The 20,072-nt window shown below is 55.3% G+C and overlaps 2 protein-coding genes across 3 annotated transcripts in view; one reads left to right on the top strand and one right to left on the bottom strand.

Annotated features, from left to right (window-relative positions):
- MTSS1L (metastasis suppressor 1-like) overlaps window positions 1-15,454 on the top strand; it is a 16,361-nt gene extending 907 nt beyond the window's left edge. The window contains exons 3-14 of the mRNA XM_011962427.1: window positions 29-113; window positions 199-290; window positions 393-467; window positions 774-782; window positions 1,689-1,846; window positions 2,191-2,298; window positions 3,097-3,194; window positions 5,754-5,976; window positions 13,386-13,478; window positions 13,828-14,004; window positions 14,161-14,326; window positions 14,475-15,454. Coding sequence (XP_011817817.1) covers window positions 29-113; window positions 199-290; window positions 393-467; window positions 774-782; window positions 1,689-1,846; window positions 2,191-2,298; window positions 3,097-3,194; window positions 5,754-5,976; window positions 13,386-13,478; window positions 13,828-14,004; window positions 14,161-14,326; window positions 14,475-15,247 — 2,057 coding nt within the window. The 3' untranslated portion in view covers window positions 15,248-15,454. The remainder of the gene's footprint in view (window positions 1-28; window positions 114-198; window positions 291-392; window positions 468-773; window positions 783-1,688; window positions 1,847-2,190; window positions 2,299-3,096; window positions 3,195-5,753; window positions 5,977-13,385; window positions 13,479-13,827; window positions 14,005-14,160; window positions 14,327-14,474) is intronic.
- A 3,032-nt stretch (window positions 15,455-18,486) lies between these two features.
- Window positions 18,487-20,072, bottom strand: part of IL34 (interleukin 34) — a 95,069-nt gene continuing 93,483 nt past the window's right edge. For both annotated transcript variants that reach the window (XM_011962134.1, XM_011962140.1), the window contains 2 exons: window positions 19,384-19,519; window positions 18,487-19,142 (listed from right to left, as the gene is read on the bottom strand). In XM_011962134.1, the coding sequence (XP_011817524.1) occupies window positions 18,952-19,142; window positions 19,384-19,519 (327 nt within the window). In that variant the 3' untranslated portion in view covers window positions 18,487-18,951. The remainder of the gene's footprint in view (window positions 19,143-19,383; window positions 19,520-20,072) is intronic.

The following is a 20,072-nucleotide window of genomic DNA, read 5'->3' on the forward strand; positions in this document are numbered from 1 at the left end:
CCTTCCCACGCCGCGCTTGCCTCGCCAGGGGCCACAAGGGACATCGGCTCGGCGCTCACGCGCATGTGCATGCGCCACCGCAGCATCGAGACCAAGCTGCGGCAGTTCACCAAGTGAGTGGGCGCCGCAGGGGGGCGGGGCGACGGGGCGTCGCAGGGGAGCCCAACCCTGACCTGCGTTCCCTCCCACCCTCCACAGCGCACTGCTGGAGAGCCTCATCAACCCGCTGCAGGAGCGCATCGAGGACTGGAAGAAGTCGGCCAACCAGCTGGACAAGGACCACGCGAAAGGTGAAGGCGGCGCGGGGCCGGGCTTCCCACCCCCGACTCCGCAGCTTCCCACCCCCACTCCGCAGAAACCCCATTAGAGCGCTCCCCTCTCTCCCTCTGCAGAGTACAAACGAGCCCGGCATGAGATCAAAAAGAAGTCGTCGGACACGCTCAAGCTGCAAAAGAAGGCGCGCAAAGGTAGTGCCTGGCACGGCCCCCCAGCCACAGCCCCACGGCCCCGCTCCACAGCCCCGCCGCCCCGTGGGGCGCCCCAAAGCTTTCATCCCGGCCAGAGGGTCGCTGTCCCCGACATAGGACCCTCCAACCTGTTGGGTGGGACAGAGGGAGCCGCCCTGCCCCCCAAACCTGGTACAGAACCTCCCTAGGGGAGGCAGCAGGAGGCCCAGGCACCCCCGCCCCAGGAGTGGCTCTGTCCATCCGGCGTCTTTCACACATTCTTTCTTTCTCTGTCTCTCCTCCTCTCCTCCCACATCCTTCCTGTAGAACTACTTGGTAAGTCAAATGTCGGTCCCTCCAGCTGCTCCTCCCGTCCTTGTTGCATTTGTCTGTCTCCCCCAGCTCAGGGCCATTGGAAGGAACCTCTCCAGGCCAAGGAGAAGCGAGGAAGGCGGTCGGTCCACGAGGGAGGGGCCTGGGTCACAGTCCCCCTGGGGCCCCTGGGGGCCCTGGCCAGGGATGAGTCCAGGGCCACTGCTGGGTCAGTCTGCCAGGCCAGGAGGGGTTGGCCAGGGCGGGGTGGGGGCCACAGGCCCTGGCTGCCCCCCCCCACCAGGCTGGCCTGCGTCCTTACCTGTCACCTCCCCACCTGCCATCTCATCATCTCCTCTGCATCATCCTCTCGCCTCTCTCTTTCTTGCTGCTTCTTGTGTCGCTGTTGCTGTCTGTGTGCTCTGCTCCCTGAGCTGAGTGGGAACCCACACAGACCCCTTCCCTGCCTCTAAGGCCCAGCCCTAGCTCTCCTGGACCCCGCCCCTCCGTGGCCTGACCTGCAGCTGAGCCCCACACTCTCCCTTGTCCTGCTTCTGCCCCACCTCCCTGGACCTTGTGAGGTGAGGGGCGCCATCCCTGGACAGTGAGGGTACCCCAGGTGGAGGCCAGTGAGGCTCCGTGTTGGCAGAGCTCCTGGGCACCAAGAGCCTCCATGGAGATGCCCCGATCCAGAGTGGCTTTGCAGCTTTGGCCTCTTTCTTGTGCGTGTGTCTGGCCTCTCTTCCTGCTTTGGTGGGACTAGCCCTTCCACAAGCCCCAGAGTCCTCACTGCCCTCCCCAGTCACATGGCCCCAGGGCAGCACCCAGCCCAATGGCCGAGAGATGCCACCACCAGGGTCTGAGCCCATTCGTGGGTGTGGCAAGCCAGGCTGGCATCCCCAGCAAGGCCTCTCCTCCCCACCCCTCCAGGGAAAGGAGACCTGCAGCCCCAGCTGGACAGTGCCCTGCAGGACGTCAATGACATGTACCTGCTGCTGGAGGAGACGGAGAAGCAGGCCGTGCGCCGGGCGCTGATTGAGGAGCGGGGCCGCTTCTGCACCTTCATCACCTTCCTGCAGCCTGTGGTGGTGGGGCTCCTGGGGATTCAGACCCCAGAGGGGTGGGCTGGGCCCAGGATTGACCTTCTGACCTCCAAGAAGGGTCACTTCTCAACAGTCCCTGGCTGGGGGCATCAAGGCCACATGCTCCTGGCCCAAAGGCAGGTCTCATAGCCCACCATGCCCTGATTTGGTCTGGACAGACCATCATAGCAGCCATCTGGGCTGTGTGGGCCCTGCCTGCACCAGCCCCAAGCAGCACTGGTTCGCGAGGAAGGGTGAGAGAAGAGAGGCCCGACAAGGCCTGCTGCTTCTCCAGGGCGGGTGGGCAGGTGGGTGACAGGGCCGGCAGGTCTGACTCGCTGCTTCCTCAGAACGGAGAGCTGACCATGCTGGGAGAGATCACCCACCTGCAGGGCATCATCGACGACTTGGTGGTGCTGACGGCGGAACCCCACAAACTGCCTCCCGCCAGCGAGCAGGTGTGGGAGCCCTCGGGCCAAGGGCCAGGGGCAGGGAGGAGATGGGCTGCCCTAGGTTGGGAGCAGTAGAGGGGAAAAGAGGATGGCATTTGGGGGAGGCAGCTAGGGGCATAAGACCAGACCCCTTGTAACACCCACTGCAGGCATCACCTGCCCGGGTTGGGGAGGGTCTGCCCTGGCCAGCAGCATTCTCAGACTCGGAGTAGATGGGTGAAGTGTTGGATCCATGGAGCCAGGCCCAGAGTCTGCCTGCCCTGCTCTACCTGGGCAGACCACTTGCCAAACCTGGAGACGCCCCACCTCCCTTCATGCCCGGAAACCCCATCCCCTCCCCTAGCCCCAGGCATACCTGGCAACCCCGCCCCAACCCTGCTCCCACTGCACTCAGACCAGTCCTGCCCGACAGCCTGCGAGCAGCACGCTCCGGAGGCACTTGTTGCATGCCCAGCATCTGCCACGTTATCTCAGGGTATCTTCCACTCTAAGACAGGAACAGGTGGCCCCGAATCATAGGAGAAAACAAACTCAGGGAGGCGTAGGAGCAACCTGCACCCCAGGGTGTCAGGGTCACTCTCGCCCAGCCCAGGCTGGGCTCGGAATCTGTGCTCAGTGTGTGTGAGTTGAAGGGGCTCTGAGAAGGAAGGCTGTGTCCCCCGGTGTCTCCCTGCTCCCCACATTAGGAGAAGCCTGGGGGAGGGGGTTCCCAGAGAAGACCCAACTGGGAAGAGAGTGGGGGCCTCTGGCCCTACTAGCTCTGAGGAGCTGCCTCCAGTGACCCCCATCCGTGTCCCTGTCCAGGTAATCAAAGACCTAAAGGGCTCGGACTACAGCTGGTCCTACCAGACCCCACCCTCATCACCCAGCAGCTCCAGCTCCCGGAAGTCCAGCATGTGCAGGTCGGTGGAGGTGGGGTTCCCAGGGGTGTGGGGGGCGGTATCCCGAGAGGAAATGGGGATGCTCCCAGCAAAGCTGCATCAGAAATTGCTTCAGGGCCTCAAAATTCACAACTTTACATCATCTGAGGAATTTGCATATGTAGAGGGAAAATGTGCCCTGTCATCCCAAGACTGCTACTGGCACAGGCGTTTGTTGACAGGATAGAGAGCAGGGGCGGTACCTGCTTCATTTATGGAGTATCCACTATGTGCCAGATGCTGTGCTAATTGCTTTATGCATTTTTTCTCATTGAATCCTAACACTGCTGTATCAGGTTTGGTGTTATCTCCATTTCACAGAAGGGAAAACTGATGCATGAAGTCCCAGCATTTAACCACTGGACTCTGCCAGGCCCAGCACCATGTGGGGCCATAGTAAGAGTCAAAGATCAGGGAGAGATAGGAAGGCCTCTAGAAACATGTACTGGGGCCACAAGGTATAGGACACGCCAGCCTGGCTGGCTCCTAAGAGCTGCTTCCCATGGAGGCAGCTGCCACATCTGGAGCCTTGGCCCAGGCTGGCCCCGGGAGCCTCACAGAGCTGGGGAGGCCAAGGATCTTGCAGTCACTAGCCAGGCTCAGGATCAGGGCCTTTCCTTGGTCGGGCACTGGGACTGGGTTTGGAGGAGACATTGATGGTTCAGGGTTGCTTGGGTGGGAAGGGCAGTAAACACAGAGTGAAGTGCTGGTGGGGGTCCCCCTTCACCAGGCACCCCTCTCCCCAGAATCACTGGCTGGACATCCAGAGCTTGTGAGAAGCCAGGCACAGCAATCAGCTACTACCTCAGAAAGAAGCTCTTCAGACCCTGCGTGGGTGGCTGTCCCACAGTGAAGGGGCTGATTGCAGGGGACAGCCATGAGCAGGGGCAGAGGCTGGGAGGCTTCAGGGTCATGCTTAGAGAGAAGGCAACTTTCATTGCCAGGAACGCCACCCACGGGTTGAATTGCTGTGCTGAGGGTGTGAGCCATAGAGGGCTGGACACTCCTTGAGGGAGTGGAGAGGGTGAGAGTGATGGTGGGTGCAGGATCCACCTGGAAGGTGACCTCCCTCTGTACCCGGACACACCATCACCATACGCTAGACATCCAGTTAGGACTGGATGGCAAATACCAGATTTTCAGAAGGTGGTTTAGAAATGATCAGACTCGCCGGGGGCAGTCGCTCACACCTGTAATCCCAGCACTTGGCAGGCGGATCACGAGGTCAGGAAAACGAGACCATCCTGGCTAACATGGTGAAACCCCGTCTCTACTAAAAAATACAAAATAATTAGCCAGGCGTGGTGGCGGGCGCCCAATGTAGTCCCAATGACTCGGGAGGCTGAGGCAGGAGAATGGCGTCAACTCGGGGGGCAGAGCTCGGAGTGAGCCAAGATTGTGCCACTGCACTCCAGCCTGGGTGACAGAGTGAGACTCCGTCTCAAAAAAAAAAAGAAGTGATCAGACTTGTGTCTGGTTCTAACTGTTTGATGCCCAGTGACTCAGTTTCCCCATCATAAAACTTTTTTTTAATGGTGGTCATCAGTGATAAAGATATATTCTTTAGGATGTAAGAATCTAGATTAAGATCTTTGGTGAAACCAATAGGTTTTTTGGTGAGTTTTTTGGGTTTTGTTGTTGTTGTGAGACAGGGTCTCGCTCTGTCACCCAGGCTGGAGTGCAGTGGCACAATCATGGCTCACTGTGGCCTCAACCTCCGGGTTTCAAGTGATTCTCCTACCTCAGTTTCCCAAGTAGCTGGGACTACAGGTGTGCACTACCATGCCTGGCTAATTTTCATATTTTTTGTAGAGATGGGGTCTCACCATATTGCCCAGGCTGGTCTCAAATTCCTGGACTCAAGCAATCCACCCACCTCAGCCTCCCAAAGTGCTGGGACAGGTGTGAGCCACCACACCCAGACAAGACAACTGTTTCTTGTTTCTTTTTTTTTTCAAGACAGAGCCTTGCTCTGTCTCCCAGGCTGGAGTACAGTGGCGTAATCTTGGTTCACTGCAACCTCCACCTCCCAGGTTCAAGTGATTCTCATGCCTCAACCTCCCAAGTAGCTGGGATCACAGGCGCCCGCCACCATGCCTGGCTAACGTTTGCATTTTTAGTAGCAATGGGGTTTCATTGTGTTCTCCAGGCTGGTCTTGAACTTCTGTCCTCAAATGATCCACCCGCCTTGGTCTACCAAAGTTCTGGGATTATAGATATGAGCCACTGTGCCTGGCCTGGACAGCTGTTCTTAGTGGCAGAATAGGAGGCAGAGAGGTTGCCTGACCCTGGGCATTCCCTGACCACGGCTCCCCTCAGCACTGGGGCTTGGGGGTACCCTGCTCTGGCACTCCCCTTCCACACCGTCCTAGAACACAGCTCCTCTGTAGCACCCGGGGCTCAGGACCTCCTAGTCTGACGTTGTCTTTTCCTTCCTTTGCCCCTCACCTATTTCCCCACCCTCGTCTGTCAACCTCCCTGAAACACACACCCCTCTGTCTCCCTGTCTGGCTGCTGTGCCCTCTTCCTTCACTCCCCTAGTGCCCCCAGCAGCAGTAGCAGTGCCAAGGGTGGCGGAGCCCCATGGCCTGGGGGTGCCCAAACATACTCACCCAGTTCCACCTGTCGCTACCGCAGCCTGGCGCAGCCAGCCACCACCACCACTCGCCTCTCCAGCGTTTCCTCCCATGACTCTGGCTTCGTCTCCCAGGATGCCACCTACTCCAAGCCCCCCTCGCCTATGCCTTCAGACATCACCAGCCAGGTGAGGGGGCGTTAGGAGGATCAATCAGGGTGGGGTACAGCAGCCTTATGCCAGCATCAGGCAAGCCACATGTGGGGCTACTATAGCTGTTTAGACTGGCCTGAAGGCCCCCAAGGCCTTGATTCTGTTCAGTATTTGTATTATCATTTTCTACCTCTGCTTTTAAATTCACATATCTTTATATTTTTAATGAGTCTCTTGTAAGCAGTACAATGCCTAGATTTTCTTTTTTTATCCAATCTGACAACTTCTATCTTTTAATTGGCATTTTTAGCACCTTTGTATATATTATGAACACTGCCGTATTTAGACTTCGGGCTTTCTTCTGTTTGTCCTGAATTCTTGTCTCTACCCTTGCCTTTGTTTTTTCTTCTCTCTTACTTCCCCTCTACTGGGTTGTAAGTTATCTACTATCTCTTTTCTTTTAGAGAGTACCTTGAAATCTTAACATACATACTTAACAAAGTCAGAACCCCACCCTCCTGAATAATTCAAGGCTCTTAATATATATATTTTTTACTTGTCACCCACTCTCTCTCAAACTTACAAGCTATATTATTTTCTCTTTTTTTATAGTACCCACAAATGACATTTTTCTTCTTCATTTCTTTATTTTATACATACAGTACTTGTTTAGATTTACCCATATGTTAATATACATTTCTTGTCATTTTTTTCTTGCATCTCAAATCCTCCAAAGCTTGCTTGCTTGCTTTCTGAAGTAAAGAACATCTTCTAGAAGTTCTTTTAGAATAGATCTGTAGTTGTAAACTCCCGGTTTTTATTTATCTGTAACATGTTTTATTTTGTCCCCCTTCTTGAAAGTTAGTTTTGCCGGGAGCACTATTCTGGAGTGACAGTTGTCCCTCATCCACACTGTGAAGGTCGATAGTTTTCCGCTGTGTTCTGGCTTCCACCATTGGTTGGAAGGTCAGCTGTCAGTCACTGATGCTTCTTTTTGAGGAATCTGAGTCTTTCTCTGGACACTTTTAGGCCTTCTCTTTAGTTTTGCTACAATGTGTCTACAATGTGGATTTATTTTTATTTAACCTCTCTCGGTTTGTATTCATGTCTTTCATTTGTTCTGGGAATTTTCAGTCATTGTCTCGTTTTGTTTTGTTTTGCTGTTTTGAGACAGGGTCTCACTCTGTCACCCAGGCTGGAGCACAGTGGCACGACCTTGGCTCACTGCAACCTCCTCCTCCCAGGCTCAAGCGATCCTCCCACCTCACCCTCCCAAGCAGCTGGTACTATGGGCATGCGCCACCATGCCCAGCTTATTTTTATATTTTTAATAGAGACTATATTTTGCCTTGTTGCCCAGGCTGGTCTTGAACTCCTGGGCTCAAGGGATCTGCCTGCCTCGGCCTCCCAAAGTGCTGGGATTACAGGCGTGAGCAACCGCGCCCAGCCAGTCATTATCTCTTTACTTCCACTTTGATTCTTTCTATTCTCTCCTGCTGGGATTCCAGTTGGATGCATGTCCAGCCCTCTCTTTCTATCTTATGCATCTCTTAGCTCATATTTTCTGTCTCCTTTTTTCTCCAGATGTATTCTGGATCATTTCTTCAGTTTTATCTTACAGTCAACTTTTTCTGGTTTTTGCTATTTAACCTACCCACTGAGGCTTTTTTGTTTGGGTTGTTTTTTAAACTGTTTATTTTGAAATCATTTTAGACTTGTAGAAAAGTTGTAAAATGTGTAGAGTTCCCATATACTCTTTTCAGAGTCTCCCCAATGTTGACATGTTACTTTACATAACCACCAAAAATGTTTTTAAAACCAAGAAATTAACACTGGTATAATGCTAAGTAATCTACAGTCTCCTTTCTATTTTTGCCAGTTTTCCCTCTCCTGTGCTTCTGCTGGTCCAGGGGTCCATGACCCGATTCAGGACCCTACATAATGTTCCTGGGTTTTTTTTCTTTTCTTTTCTTTTTTTTTTTTTGAGACGGAGTTTTGCCCTTGTCACCCAGGCTGGAGTGCAGTGGTGCAATCTTGGCTCACTGCAACCTCTGCCTCATGGGTTCAAGCGATTCTTCTGCCTCAGCCTCCCAAGTAGCTGGGATTACAGGCATGCGCCACCACACCCAGCTAATTTTTTGTGTTTTTGTGAACCAAAGTGCTCATACGAATTTACCCTCCTGTTAGCAAGATTAGGACAGTGTTTTGTTTTGGAGACAGTCTCACTCTGTTGCCCAGGCTGGAGTATAGTGGTGCAATTTCAGCTCACTGCAACCTCCACCCTTGGGGTTCAAGTGATTCTCCTGCCTCAGACTCCCGAGTAGCTGGGATTACAGGTGCATGCCACCACACCTGCCTAATTTTTGTATTTTTAGTAGAGATGGGGTTTTGCCATGTTGGCCAAGCAGGTCTCAAACACCTGACCTCAGGCAGTCCACCCACCTCTGCCTTCCAAAGTGCTGGGATTACAGGCATGAGCCACCATACATGGCCAAGATTATGACAGTTCATTGCTGTTCCACATCCTCACCAGCCCTTGGCATTTTATATTGATTTCATTTTAGCCATTCTGGTGGGGGCATAGTAATAGTAGTTCCCTGCATATTTTATTTGCATTTCTCTAATGCTGTTGAGATTGAGCACCTTTTCATACTTTTGTTTGTTGGTTTGTTTTATAAAACAGAGTCTCGCTCTATCGCCCAGACTGGAGTGCAGTGGCACGATCTTGGCTCACTGCAACCTCTGCCTCCCAGGCTCAGGAAATTCTCCTGCCTCAGCCTTCGGAGTAGATGAGATTACAGGCATATGCCACCACACCTGGCTACTTTTTGTATTTTTAGTAGAGACAGGGTTTCACCATGTTGGCCAGGCTGGTCTCGAACTCCTGACCTCAGGTAATCTGTTCACCTTGGCTTCCCAAAGTGCTGGGATTACAGGCGTGAGCCACCGCGCCCAGCCTTCATACTTTTTTTTAAGAGATAGGGTCTTGCTATGTTGCCCAGGCTGGCCTCATACTCTTGAGCTTAAGCAATCCTCCTACCCCAGCCTCCTGAATAGCTGAGACTACAGATGTGTGCCATTGAACCCAGCTACCTTTTCATACCCTTAAAGACTATTAGAATATTTCCTTTCATGAAGGACCTATTTAAATCATTTGCCCATTTTTCTACTGCATTATCTGTCTTCTTCTTACCAATTTATAGAACTTTTTGATATTGCAGATCAAGTTCCTCATTGGCTATCTTCTCTCCTTCTATGGGTACATTTTTATTCTCTTAATGGGGGTCTTTTAATGACCAGAAGTTCTTAGTTTTAAAATAGTCCAGTTTATCCATTTTTAAATTGTGCTATTTGTGTCCTGCTTGAGATATTTTTGCCTACTGCAAGGTCACAAAGATGTTTTCCTCTAAAAAGCCTTTTGGTTTTGCCCTTTTCCTTATCTGCAGCTCATCTGGAATTGTGTGTGTGTGTGGTGTGAGGTAGGGGTCCTTTTTTTCATAGGGATATCCAATTGACCCAGGACAGTGTACTGAAAAAAACTAAAAATATGTCTTAGTCAATTTGGACTCGCGTAACAAAATACCATAACCTGGGTGGCTTAGACTCCAGTAATGTAGTGCTCACAGCTCTGGAGGCTGGAAGGCCAGGATTAAGACACTAGCAGATTCAGTGTCTGTTGAGGACCTGCTTTCTGGTTCATAGATGTCACCTTCTTGCTGTGTCCTCAGTGGTGGAAGGGGTAAACTAGCTCCCTCAAACCTCTTCTATAAGATCCCTTTCATGAGGGCTCCACCCTCATGATCTAACCACCTCTCAGTACCTCATCTTGAGGGTTAAGATTTGAACAGAGGAATTTGGGGGAGACATAGACATTTGGAGCATAGCATCTTCTTTTCCTCAGTGCACAGCAGTGCTGCCTTCATCATCAGTCAGGTATCTGTAGGTATGTGGCTATTTCTGGACTTGGCACTCTGTCCTACTTGTTGATTTCTCTGCCTTATACCAATGCCACACCATTTTAATTATTGTAACTTCATAAAAAGTCTTTTTTTTTTTTTTTGAGACAGTCTCACTCTGTCCCCCAGGCTGTAGAGTGCAGCGGTGCAATCTTGGCTCACTGAAACCTCTATTCCCACGCTTAAGCAATTCTTATCCCTCAGCCTCCTGAGTAGCTGGGATTACATGTGCACCACCACACCCAGCTCATTTTTTGTATTTTTTTGTATTGGGGTTTCGCCATGTTAGCCAGGCTGGTCTCAAACTCCTAATCTCAAGCAGTCCACCCACCTCAGCCTCCCAATGTGCTGGGATTATAGGCGTGAGCCACTGTGCCCAGCCAAACTTTATAGAAAATCTTGATATCTGATCATGGAAGTACCCTACCTTGGTTATTTTTTTGGTACCACTTTGTCTATTTTCAGCCCTTTGCATTTCCATGTAACTTTTAGGATCAGCTTGTCAGTTTCCACCTAAAGAAGAAAAGAAAAAAAGCTTCTGGGATTTGAATGGAATTGCAGATATATCTCTCCGTTTGTTTAGGCTTCACCTCCTCTCAATAATGTTTTGTAGGGGTTTTTGGTTTTCGGGTTTTTTTCTGAGGCAGAGTCTCACTCTGTCACCCAGGCTGGAGTGCAGTGGTGCAATCTCAGCTCATTGCAACCTCAGCCTCCTGGGTGCCCCAGCCTCCCGAGTAGCTGGGATTACATACATGCACCACCATGCCGGACTAATTTTTGTATTTTTAGTAGAGACGAGGTTTCACCTTGTTGGCCAGGCTGGTCTCAAACTCCTGGCCTCATGTGATCCTCCTGTCTTGGCCTCCCAAAGTGCTGGGATTAGATTACAGGCGTGAGCCACCATACCCAGCTTGTTTTGTAGTTTTTGTGTAAAGATCTAGCATATCTGTCATTGGAATTTTTTCCCTATGTATTCAGTGTTTATTGACGTTATTGTAAATTACATTGGTGTTTTAGGGTGGTTTTATTTTGTTTTCCTGTTAGCTGCTAGTATTTAGAAATGCAGTTTATCTTTTTCTGACTTTGTTCCAATAACCTTGTTAAAAGGTTAATCCTACATTGATTCTAATAACTTGTAGATTCTTTTTAATATTCTACATATACTATTAGGTCACTTGTAAATAGTGATTTTTTTTCTTTTTTTTTTTTTGAGACAGAGTCTTGCTCTGTCACCCACACTGGAGTGCTAGAGTTCAGTGGTGTGATCACAGCTCACTGCAGTCTTGAATTCCTAGGCTCAAGATATCGTCCTGCTTCAGCTTCCTGTGTAGCTGGGACCACAGGCATGTGCCAGCACACCTGGCTATCTTATTTTTCATAAAGACAAGGGTCTTACTATGTTAGGCTGGTCTCGAACTCCTGGGTTCAAGTGATCCTTATGTATCAGCCTCCCAAAGTGCTGGGATTACAGGTATGAGCCACCACACTTGGCCTTCTTTCTTTTCTTTCCAATCCATTTGTTTTTTATTTCTTTTTCTTGCTTTATTGCACTGGCCAAGATTTCCAGTGCTGAACAGGAGTGATGACAGTGGGCATCCTTGTCTTTCTCCCAACCTCAGAGGGAAAAGTATCAGTGCATTTGTAGATATTGTTTATCAGATCAGCTTCCTTTCTAGAAGTTTGTGTCTTTGTTTTGTTTGTTTTCTCATGAGCGAGTGTTGAACTTATCTGAGTTTTCCAAATACTTTTTCCATTGAGTTTTTTACTTTAACCATCATATTGCCAAAAGTCTGCGTTTGTAATTTCATCTGAATTCTCACAGGTGGTGCCTGGTTTCCTTTTATTTTGGCGATCTTGGTTCATTCGAATCTGCAGGAAATCTGGGGATCTAAATCCAGAATGATTCAGAGAGCTGGAGGAAGGGGGCTGCCCTGGCTTAACTTGGCTCATTCCCAGGGCAACACCTCACCGTGCTCCATGTCCCCACTGCTGCCACCCTTAGTATCTCTTTTTCCCCTTACTGGCCACATCCAGGCTGTCAGCAGTGAGTCCTGTGGTCAGTCTTCGAAATGCGCAGGGCTGGGCTATCGGGTGGGTCAGCGCCCATTGTGTGCACTCTGGGCTGCTGCGTCCTGCTGCAGATGAAGCTGGCGTCTGCCCCAGGGAACCCTGCCCATCACACGTGCTCAGGAGTTCATGGGCCTGTGTCTACCCTGCTTTTTTCTTTATTCTTTGTAGTTGTTTAGGAATGGGGGGCCTCCCAGGACACTTAGTCCACCCCACTGCCCAGAGCAGGCGTGTCACTTTCATACTTCAGTCCACTTTAAAACAGGCTTCCCCGCCGGGCGCGGTGGCTCAAGCCTGTAATCCCAGCACTTTGGGAGGCCGAGACGGGTGGATCATGAGGTCAGGAGATCGAGACCATCCTGGCTAACACGGTGAAACCCCGTCTCTACTAAAAATACAAAAAAACTAGCCGGGCGAGGTGGCGGGCACCTGTAGTCCCAGCTACTCGAGAGGCTGAGGCAGGAGAATGGCGTAAATCCGGGAGGTGGAGCTTGCAGTGAGCTGAGATCCGGCCACTGCACTCTAGCCCGGGCGACAGAGCAAGACTCCGTCTCAAAAAAATAAAAAAATAAAAAAATAAAAAATAAAAAAACAGACTACCCCCACCCCATTCTATGGAAGCAGTTCTCCTCGGAGTCTCCATGGACACCCTGTGCCCCAAGTGGACAGCCCCACCCAGCAGCATCAGCACAGCCACCCCCTTCTCCACAGAGCAGCCTCTCCTGATTCCTGGGGCATCGCCTGCTCATGGTTCTCCTCCTACTTCTCCGGCCGCTCCCTCTCGCTCTCCTTTACGAGACTCTCTTCTTCCTCCCAACTGCTGCGCATCAGCAGCCGCGGGCCTGGCTGTTCAATCTTGTCTAACTGCACTTGCTGCCTGGTGGCTTCATCCCACCCCAAGATCACTGCACTGATGGCTCCAACCCCAACTTCTCCCTGCACTCAGCTTGTGAATACGAGGGCCCTCACTGCATCCATGCAGAGACCTCAGAGGCAGCTCAGTTCAGTGCTCAGCATGGCACCTGCGGCTTCACACTTCCCCTGTGTCCTATCTGAGAAAACTGTGACACCATCAACCCAACTGCTCAGACCAAACACCCAGCTGCCGCCGTTAGTATCTCTTTTCCCCCTTACTGGCCACATCCAGGCCGTCAGCTGTGAGTCCTGTGGTCAGTCTTCGAAATGCACAGGGCTGGGCTGTCGGGTAGGTCAGCGCCCATCGTGTGCACTCTGGGCTGCTGCGTCTTGCCGCAGATGCTCAGCGGCCATGGCCCTGGGGTAGGGGGGGTGGACGCTGGGCAAGGTGCTGAATTGAACTGCCCCCCTGCATGCCAGCTCTGTGACCAAAACTGTTTTCTCCTCTCCTCCTCGCTGCCCGCCGGCCCCTCTGTCTACAACTGCCTGCTGGCCTCTGCATGGCAGAAGTCCTCCAGCTCTGCATCCTCTGAGGCCTCGGAAACCTGCCAGTCCGTTAGCGAGTGCAGCTCCCCCACCTCGGTCAGTGCTCCCAGCCCGGCCCCAGGCTAGTCACCAGCTGCCCTTCCCATCCGTGCCCTCCCCTCCTGGTGCCATTACCACACAGAGGGCCTGGGTTCAGCCAGGGGTGCGTGCACACAGCACCTGTCCCCAAGAGACAAGCCACCTGGCCACCTCCTGCAGTCACTGTCCACACAGCCACATCTTACCCCTGGGCCTGGTGGGACTGAGGAGCCACGGTCACACTCCATGTTCTGCCCTTGGCTGTGATTGTGAACCAGAGGCCCTTCATGGGCCTGGACACCCTGAGCCTCAGCCACAGTGAGGGCCCCTGGGCGGTAGATGGTAGGGCCAAGGGTCCCTCTGACCTGCCACACCCTCCCTGCAGGACTGGTCCAAGGCCGGCTCCCACGAGCAGCCCTCCGGCGCCACTCTGCAACGGAGGAAGGACCGAGTGGAGCTCCTGAGAGACACAGAGCCAGGCCCTGCCAGTGGGGGCACCCTGGGCCCCAGCGGGGAAGAGGCACCGCGACCCCGGATGTCCCCTGCCACCATCGCAGCCAAGGTAGGCCGGCCAGGGCCCCCCTTCACTCCCAGGTCAGTCCCAGGAGGCCCAGCCAGTGGCCTCAGGGCCAGCTCCAACCACCTGGCAGGGCTGCCTGGAGTTTGGGCAGAGGGGATTGGGGGCACAAGTCTTCAGCCTGCACTTTCCCACCCTCAGCACAGCGAGGAGGTGTCCCCCGCAGCCAGTGACCTGGCCATGGTGCTGACGCGCGGCCTGAGCCTGGAGCACCAGAAGAGCAGCCGGGACTCGCTGCAGTACTCCAGCGGCTACAGCACGCAGACCACCACGCCCTCCTGCTCTGAGGACACCATCCCCTCCCAAGGCAGGCCTGCGGGGCTGGGGTGGGACCAGGGGTGGCCGGGACTTCGCCATCCAGGAGGGCCCCGTCCTTCCCCCGCTGTGCTCACCCTGGTGGGCTGGGGGCAAGGAACCACCTGGGCCCCCGGCCTTACTGCGTCCCGTGCCCCCAGGCTCCGACTACGACTGCTACTCCGTGAATGGGGATGCAGACAGCGAGGGCCCGCCCGAGTTTGACAAGTCATCCACCATCCCGCGCAACAGCAACATCGCCCAGAACTACCGCCGCCTGATCCAGACCAAGCGCCCGGCCTCCACTGCTGGGCTGCCCACCGCGGGGTTGCCCACGGCCACTGGCCTGCCCTCAGGCGCACCCCCCGGCGTGGCCACCATCCGCCGCACGCCCTCCACCAAGCCCACCGTGCGCCGCGCCCTCTCCAGCGCTGGCCCCATCCCCATCCGGCCGCCCATCGTCCCTGTGAAGACGCCCACGGTGCCTGACTCACCCGGCTACTTGGGGCCCACACGGGCGGGCAGCGAGGAGTGCGTCTTCTACACCGACGAGGCCGCCTCGCCCCTGGCACCGGACCTTGCCAAGGCCTCCCCAAAGAGGCTCAGCCTGCCCAACACAGCCTGGGGCAGCCCATCCCCAGAGGCAGCCGGGTACCCCGGGGCAGGGGCCGAGGACGAGCAGCAGCAGCTGGCGGCCAACCGGCACAGCCTGGTGGAGAAGCTGGGGGAGCTGGTGGCGGGTGCCCACGCACTGGGCGAGGGCCAGTTCCCCTTCCCCACTGCTCTGTCGGCCACCCCCACGGAGGAGACGCCCACCCCGCCCCCAGCTGCCACCAGCGACCCCCCGGCCGAAGACATGCTGGTGGCCATCCGGCGTGGGGTCCGGCTCCGCAGGACCGTCACCAACGACAGGTCGGCGCCCCGCATCTTGTGATGGCACCACCCTCCCCATCCTCTCAGGCCCCAGTGCGAGCAAGTGGCCTGGTCTGTGAGCCGCAGGCACTCAAAGGCCCAGCCAGGAGACAGGACAGAACCAGGGCAGAGGCCATGCCACTTTACAGAAAGAGACACCTCACTTGGATTCCAGCATTTAAGCGGGAAGTGACTTCTTAGCAAGCCTGGCCGGGACGGAGCCTGCAGGCCTGGGCCTGGTTCGGGGTCTGTTTTATGCTCTTCTGTCCCTCCTCTTCCTCCTCTCGGGCCCTGCCTCTTCCATACCCGTGAGCACCAGGGCCAGGGCCCCGCCCACAGCAGAGGGGCCGGGCTGGCCTCCCTCTCACTATCCTGGCCTCTCCCAGGGCTGGTCCTGCCTCAGCTCCTCCTGGAATGCTGGCCCCCTCTCCCCTGCCTGAGCCCCCCTCCTCCCCTCTTGCCTTCTCTCTGCCTCTCCCAGGCCCCTCTCTCTCCGGGAAGCAGAGCGGCTGTGGAGGGGCCAGGTGTGCGCTGGGCTGGATGTCTGCTGGGGGCTGGGGGCTGGGGGCCAGGGCAGCAGGTTGGAGTTGGGCAGCCAGGCCCTCCCGTGTGGGAAGGGAGTTCCAGGGCCCACGCCGAGTCTCAGGGAGGAAACCAGGGGCTGCTTGGGGAGTCCCGGGGGCCCTGTGGTGGCTCCCACCCCTCGCCTCCCCCACCCCATGAGGCTGGCTGGAGGGGGCCAGGGCAGCTCCTTGGAAACTAGGGCAGCAGGGTTAGGCCGGAGGCCCTGGGGTCACCGGCCAGCCACACAGGCACCGTTTTCAGATGTTCACTTCTCATTGGGTACATCAATCCTTTAACTTTGGGGTCACAGTTTCAGCCACCTTTGGAAGGAGGGGACTGGAGCAGTAGGAGGTGTGGGGTCATTTTATGAATATAATAAAATGGAGCTGCCTGTGGACGAGGAGTGTGTGGGGTGAGGGGACGATACAGGGTGGGTGTCTGGGAGTGCCTGGGGGAGAGCCCCCGCCCACACCCAGTGGCCTGGTGATCCTATGGCAGGAGAAGAAGGGAGGGACTTGGCTCCCCCAGAGCCCGGGGAAACCTACTGTTCTCTCTGGTGTCTTGAGCGTAGCCAAAATAGGGTTGGGAGGCTCCCGGCCTGTCTGCTGTGGTCTGAGCCGGCTGCAAGCCCAGGTAGGGGAGCGAGTCTGGGAAGATTGGCTTTGACTCTCTGTTGCCAGAGGAGATGCCATCCCAGGACGGCCCCCATGTTTGCGCTGGCAGCAGGGGCAGGGGGAGGGGCAAAGCTGCCCCTACCCCGTGCACCAAGTCACGCCGAGTCTCTGCAGGTAAAAGCACGTGAGCCTAAGGCGAGCGGAGGGAGTCCTGGTGGCCCCGCAGGTCAGGAGGGAAAGCAGGGCTCAGAGGGCATCATGGCCCCAGGGCAGGGTCCTACCTGGGGGTCAGGAGTACCTTGGTCTTGATGGAGTGGAGCTGGGTCTGAGCCTCCCAGGCTTAAGCTCCTGGGAGTTCTTGTGCGGTGAGTTGGGACCCCGGCAGGGCAGCTCCTGGGTAAGTCTGGGCACCAAGCAGGCCCTGATGTGCACAGAGTCTCATCAGAGGGAGCTGATGGAGAATGGTCCCTGTAAGTCACTAGGTCCAACAACTGCCTGGCCAAGCACTTAACCCGTGGAGCTCAGGCCAACACCAGAGCCCCGGTTTTAGGGGCCAGGAGAGCAGGTGACCAGTGTGGGGAGCCTTGGGTGGAATTTCTGCCGCACATTCTCCCCAGGGCTGCAGGGGTCTGCTGAGGCAGGGCGGTGGAGCAGGATTCAGGATGTGGTCGGAATAGTGTGAGGGGCAGTGGGTGGGCAGGCCTGGGCTTCAGAGGTCCTGATGGGAAAGAAGGCAGGGGCTTCCCAGAGAGGGGGGCTTGTGTGGCACAGCCCCCACCAACTCCGCCATCCCCCTCCCCTGCAAGCCCCGGGGGCTGTACATACTCTACCCCATCCCCTCGTCCATCCTGAGACCACCCCTGCCGACCTTGCGACGACGTAGCGACCACCTCGTAGGCCCACCCACCTCGGGATCCGAGCCAACCATCCCACATCACAAACTTTGGTTTGGGGGACTTGACGTTTGTTTAATTTCTCATTTTGTACAGAGAAATATTCTTTTCAAACGCGTCTTTTGACTGAAGTAACTTTCCTGGTGCTGTTGTTAACTCGTTCCTTTTCTTAATTTATTCCCCCACCCCAGGCAGCCCTCCTGGTTCCTACTCACCCTTCCCCCTCCCCACCCTCCATCCTATATGAACCATTTTGTTTCTTTTCTTTCTGTCAGATTTTGGAAAAATTCTCCTCTCCTCCCCGCCCCCTCCACACCATCCTCCCCCTGATTTAAATAGTCACTGCTACAAGTAACAGATGCACTGTGAAGATTCCAGTATTAATAAAGGTGTACTGTAATTAACACATCTGCCTCTGCCTGGCTGCTTTCCCGCCCCATCCCCACACCTCACCTTTCCCACCCCAGATCCCAGCTGCAGAGGGCCAGGCTGGGGGCTCCCGGAGGATCTCAGATCTCCACGTGGGGGCCAGGGCCAGACCTGGGTCTCTGAAATGCCTCACAGGTGTCCCTGCTAGGGGCTGCCTGGGGGCAGCCAGATGGAGGGAGGGAGGATGGCAAGGGTCAAGGCCAGGGGATCAGCCCAACACCGCCTCCCCCAACCCAGGCTTACAGAGGCCCCTGGGCGAGGCAGGTCCGGAACTCCATCCCTGGCATCCCTCTCATTCCACATCCCTTGGGCAGGCTCCATCTACTCCAAATCCACACCCTCAGCCCCGCCCCCATTGACTTCCTGCGCTTGGCCACCTCCCATCCCCTCCAGGTTCACCCCTGAAGATGCAAAACAAAGCAAACCAAAGGAAGCGGGGTGTTTAATAGAAAAAAGAGGCCGGGCGCGGTGGCTCAAGCCTGTAATCCCAGCACTTTGGGAGGCCGAGACGGGCGGATCACAAGGTCAGGAGATCGAGACCATCCTGGCTAACACGGTGAAACCCCGTCTCTACTAAAAACTACAAAAAACTAGCCGGGCGAGGTGGCGGGCGCCTGTAGTCCCAGCTACTCCGGAGGCTGAGGCAGGAAAATGGCGGGAACCCGGGAGGCAGAGCTTGCAGTGAGCTGAGATCCGGCCACTGCACTCCAGTCCGGGCGACAGAGCGAGTCTCCGTCTCAAAAAAAAAAAGAAAAAGAAAAAAGAAACTGGAAGAGCATCCGCTATGGCTAGATGTGGCACTGGGCACCACCCTCTGCCCCCAGCTCCCCAGTCTGCCAGGCTGGGGGGTCCTAGAATGGCCACATCGTGCTGCCTGTCTCCCTGCAACCCATGGCTGTGGCCTCACTGCTGCGGGCCACAGGAGGCTCAGCATCCTCTTCAGGAGGGGGGACAGTGATGGCAGCGCCAGGAGGGGCCAGGAGCTGTGTCCCCATCCACCTTCAGGTCCCCAGGTCCCCTCCGCTCCAGGTGAGGCCATGGCAGCTATGGAAGGCAGGAAGCTGAGCCCTGCTGTGGCACAGAATCCCCCTCAAAGGAAAAACACCCTTCCCCGGGGTCCTCTCCCAAGGGGGGCTCTCACCACCACCCCTCGAAGTCTCAGGTCCAGTTGAACTCCTGTGGGAGCTGGTCTGGCTGCCCCTATCTGCAGTCACCATCCAGAGTGCTCAGGGCAAGAGACCCTCGCCCTGTGCCCTGACCGGCCTCGCCAAGCCTGCGGAGTGAGGCGGGGAGCTGGGGGACCACGGGGGCGGAGGGTACAGCTGGGTGGCCGCATATTGCAATGAGGGCTCTGGGCAGTAAGACTGAGGACTTGGCACCTCACAGTCCTGCCAGTTTAGGACGGAGCTTTGTTTACCTGCAAGGGATAGGAAAAAAAAAAAAAAAGACTGCAGCAGTATTCAAGACCACCCTCCCCACCAAACCAAGCCACGTGTGCTTGTCCACTACCCTACCCAGGGCCCATCCTGGCTTCCAGAAATGGCTTGTAGCCCTGGGGAGCAGAGGATATGCCCGGGAGGATGCCGGCCCTGCCAGCTGGCCTGGGCCCAGATGCCCGACCTCCCGCCTCCAGGCCCCATCCCCTGAGAGCTCCTTACAGCAGGAGCAGTACAGCAGCTCCATGACCCGGAAGCAGTTGTCCAGCAGGGCTTTGGGCCGCACTGGCTTCAGGTTCGGCCCTGGGGCATTCAGGAGGGACAACACGGATTCCACCTTGGGGCTGACCTCCACATCCTGGAAAGAAGGAAACCGTCAGGAGCGGTGGCGAGATGGGGCCGCACCCCAGGAGAGCCGTGAGCGCTGTCCAGTCACCTGGAGCTGCCCAAACCCCGGAAGAAGGACCAGACATCCTGTGACTAGGAGCCTGAAGAGCTATTTCTCACCATCTTCTTCCTGTGGGCGTGGGGAGGGTCCCAGATGCCACCTCTCACCCATGCACAACTCAGAGGCTTTGCTTTTTTTCCATCCTTGGAAAAATGAGTAAAGGGCTTAGGCCAAGACAGTGAGGAAAGTGGGGTATCTCACGCCCAGGCACGACCACCCACCACTGCGTGAGGACCCCCTGACCTGAGGAAAACTGTCCCTCAGGAAGCAAACACCTCCATCAACTCCAAGGAACAAGAGAAGGCCCTCACAGGGACACTGAGGCTTAAGTCACATACACAGGGCAGGGTGTCCAGCTCCAAGCTGGTGTGGTTTCTCTCCACGATACACAACAACAGGGTCATGTGGGGTGTACCGTGGCACCAAGGGAAGGAAGTCCCTGAACAGGAGGTCAGGACCACTG

Source organism: Colobus angolensis, unplaced genomic scaffold (genome assembly GCF_000951035.1).
Source record: "Colobus angolensis palliatus isolate OR3802 unplaced genomic scaffold, Cang.pa_1.0 Scaffold116, whole genome shotgun sequence".
Classification (NCBI taxonomy): Eukaryota; Metazoa; Chordata; class Mammalia; order Primates; family Cercopithecidae; genus Colobus; species Colobus angolensis.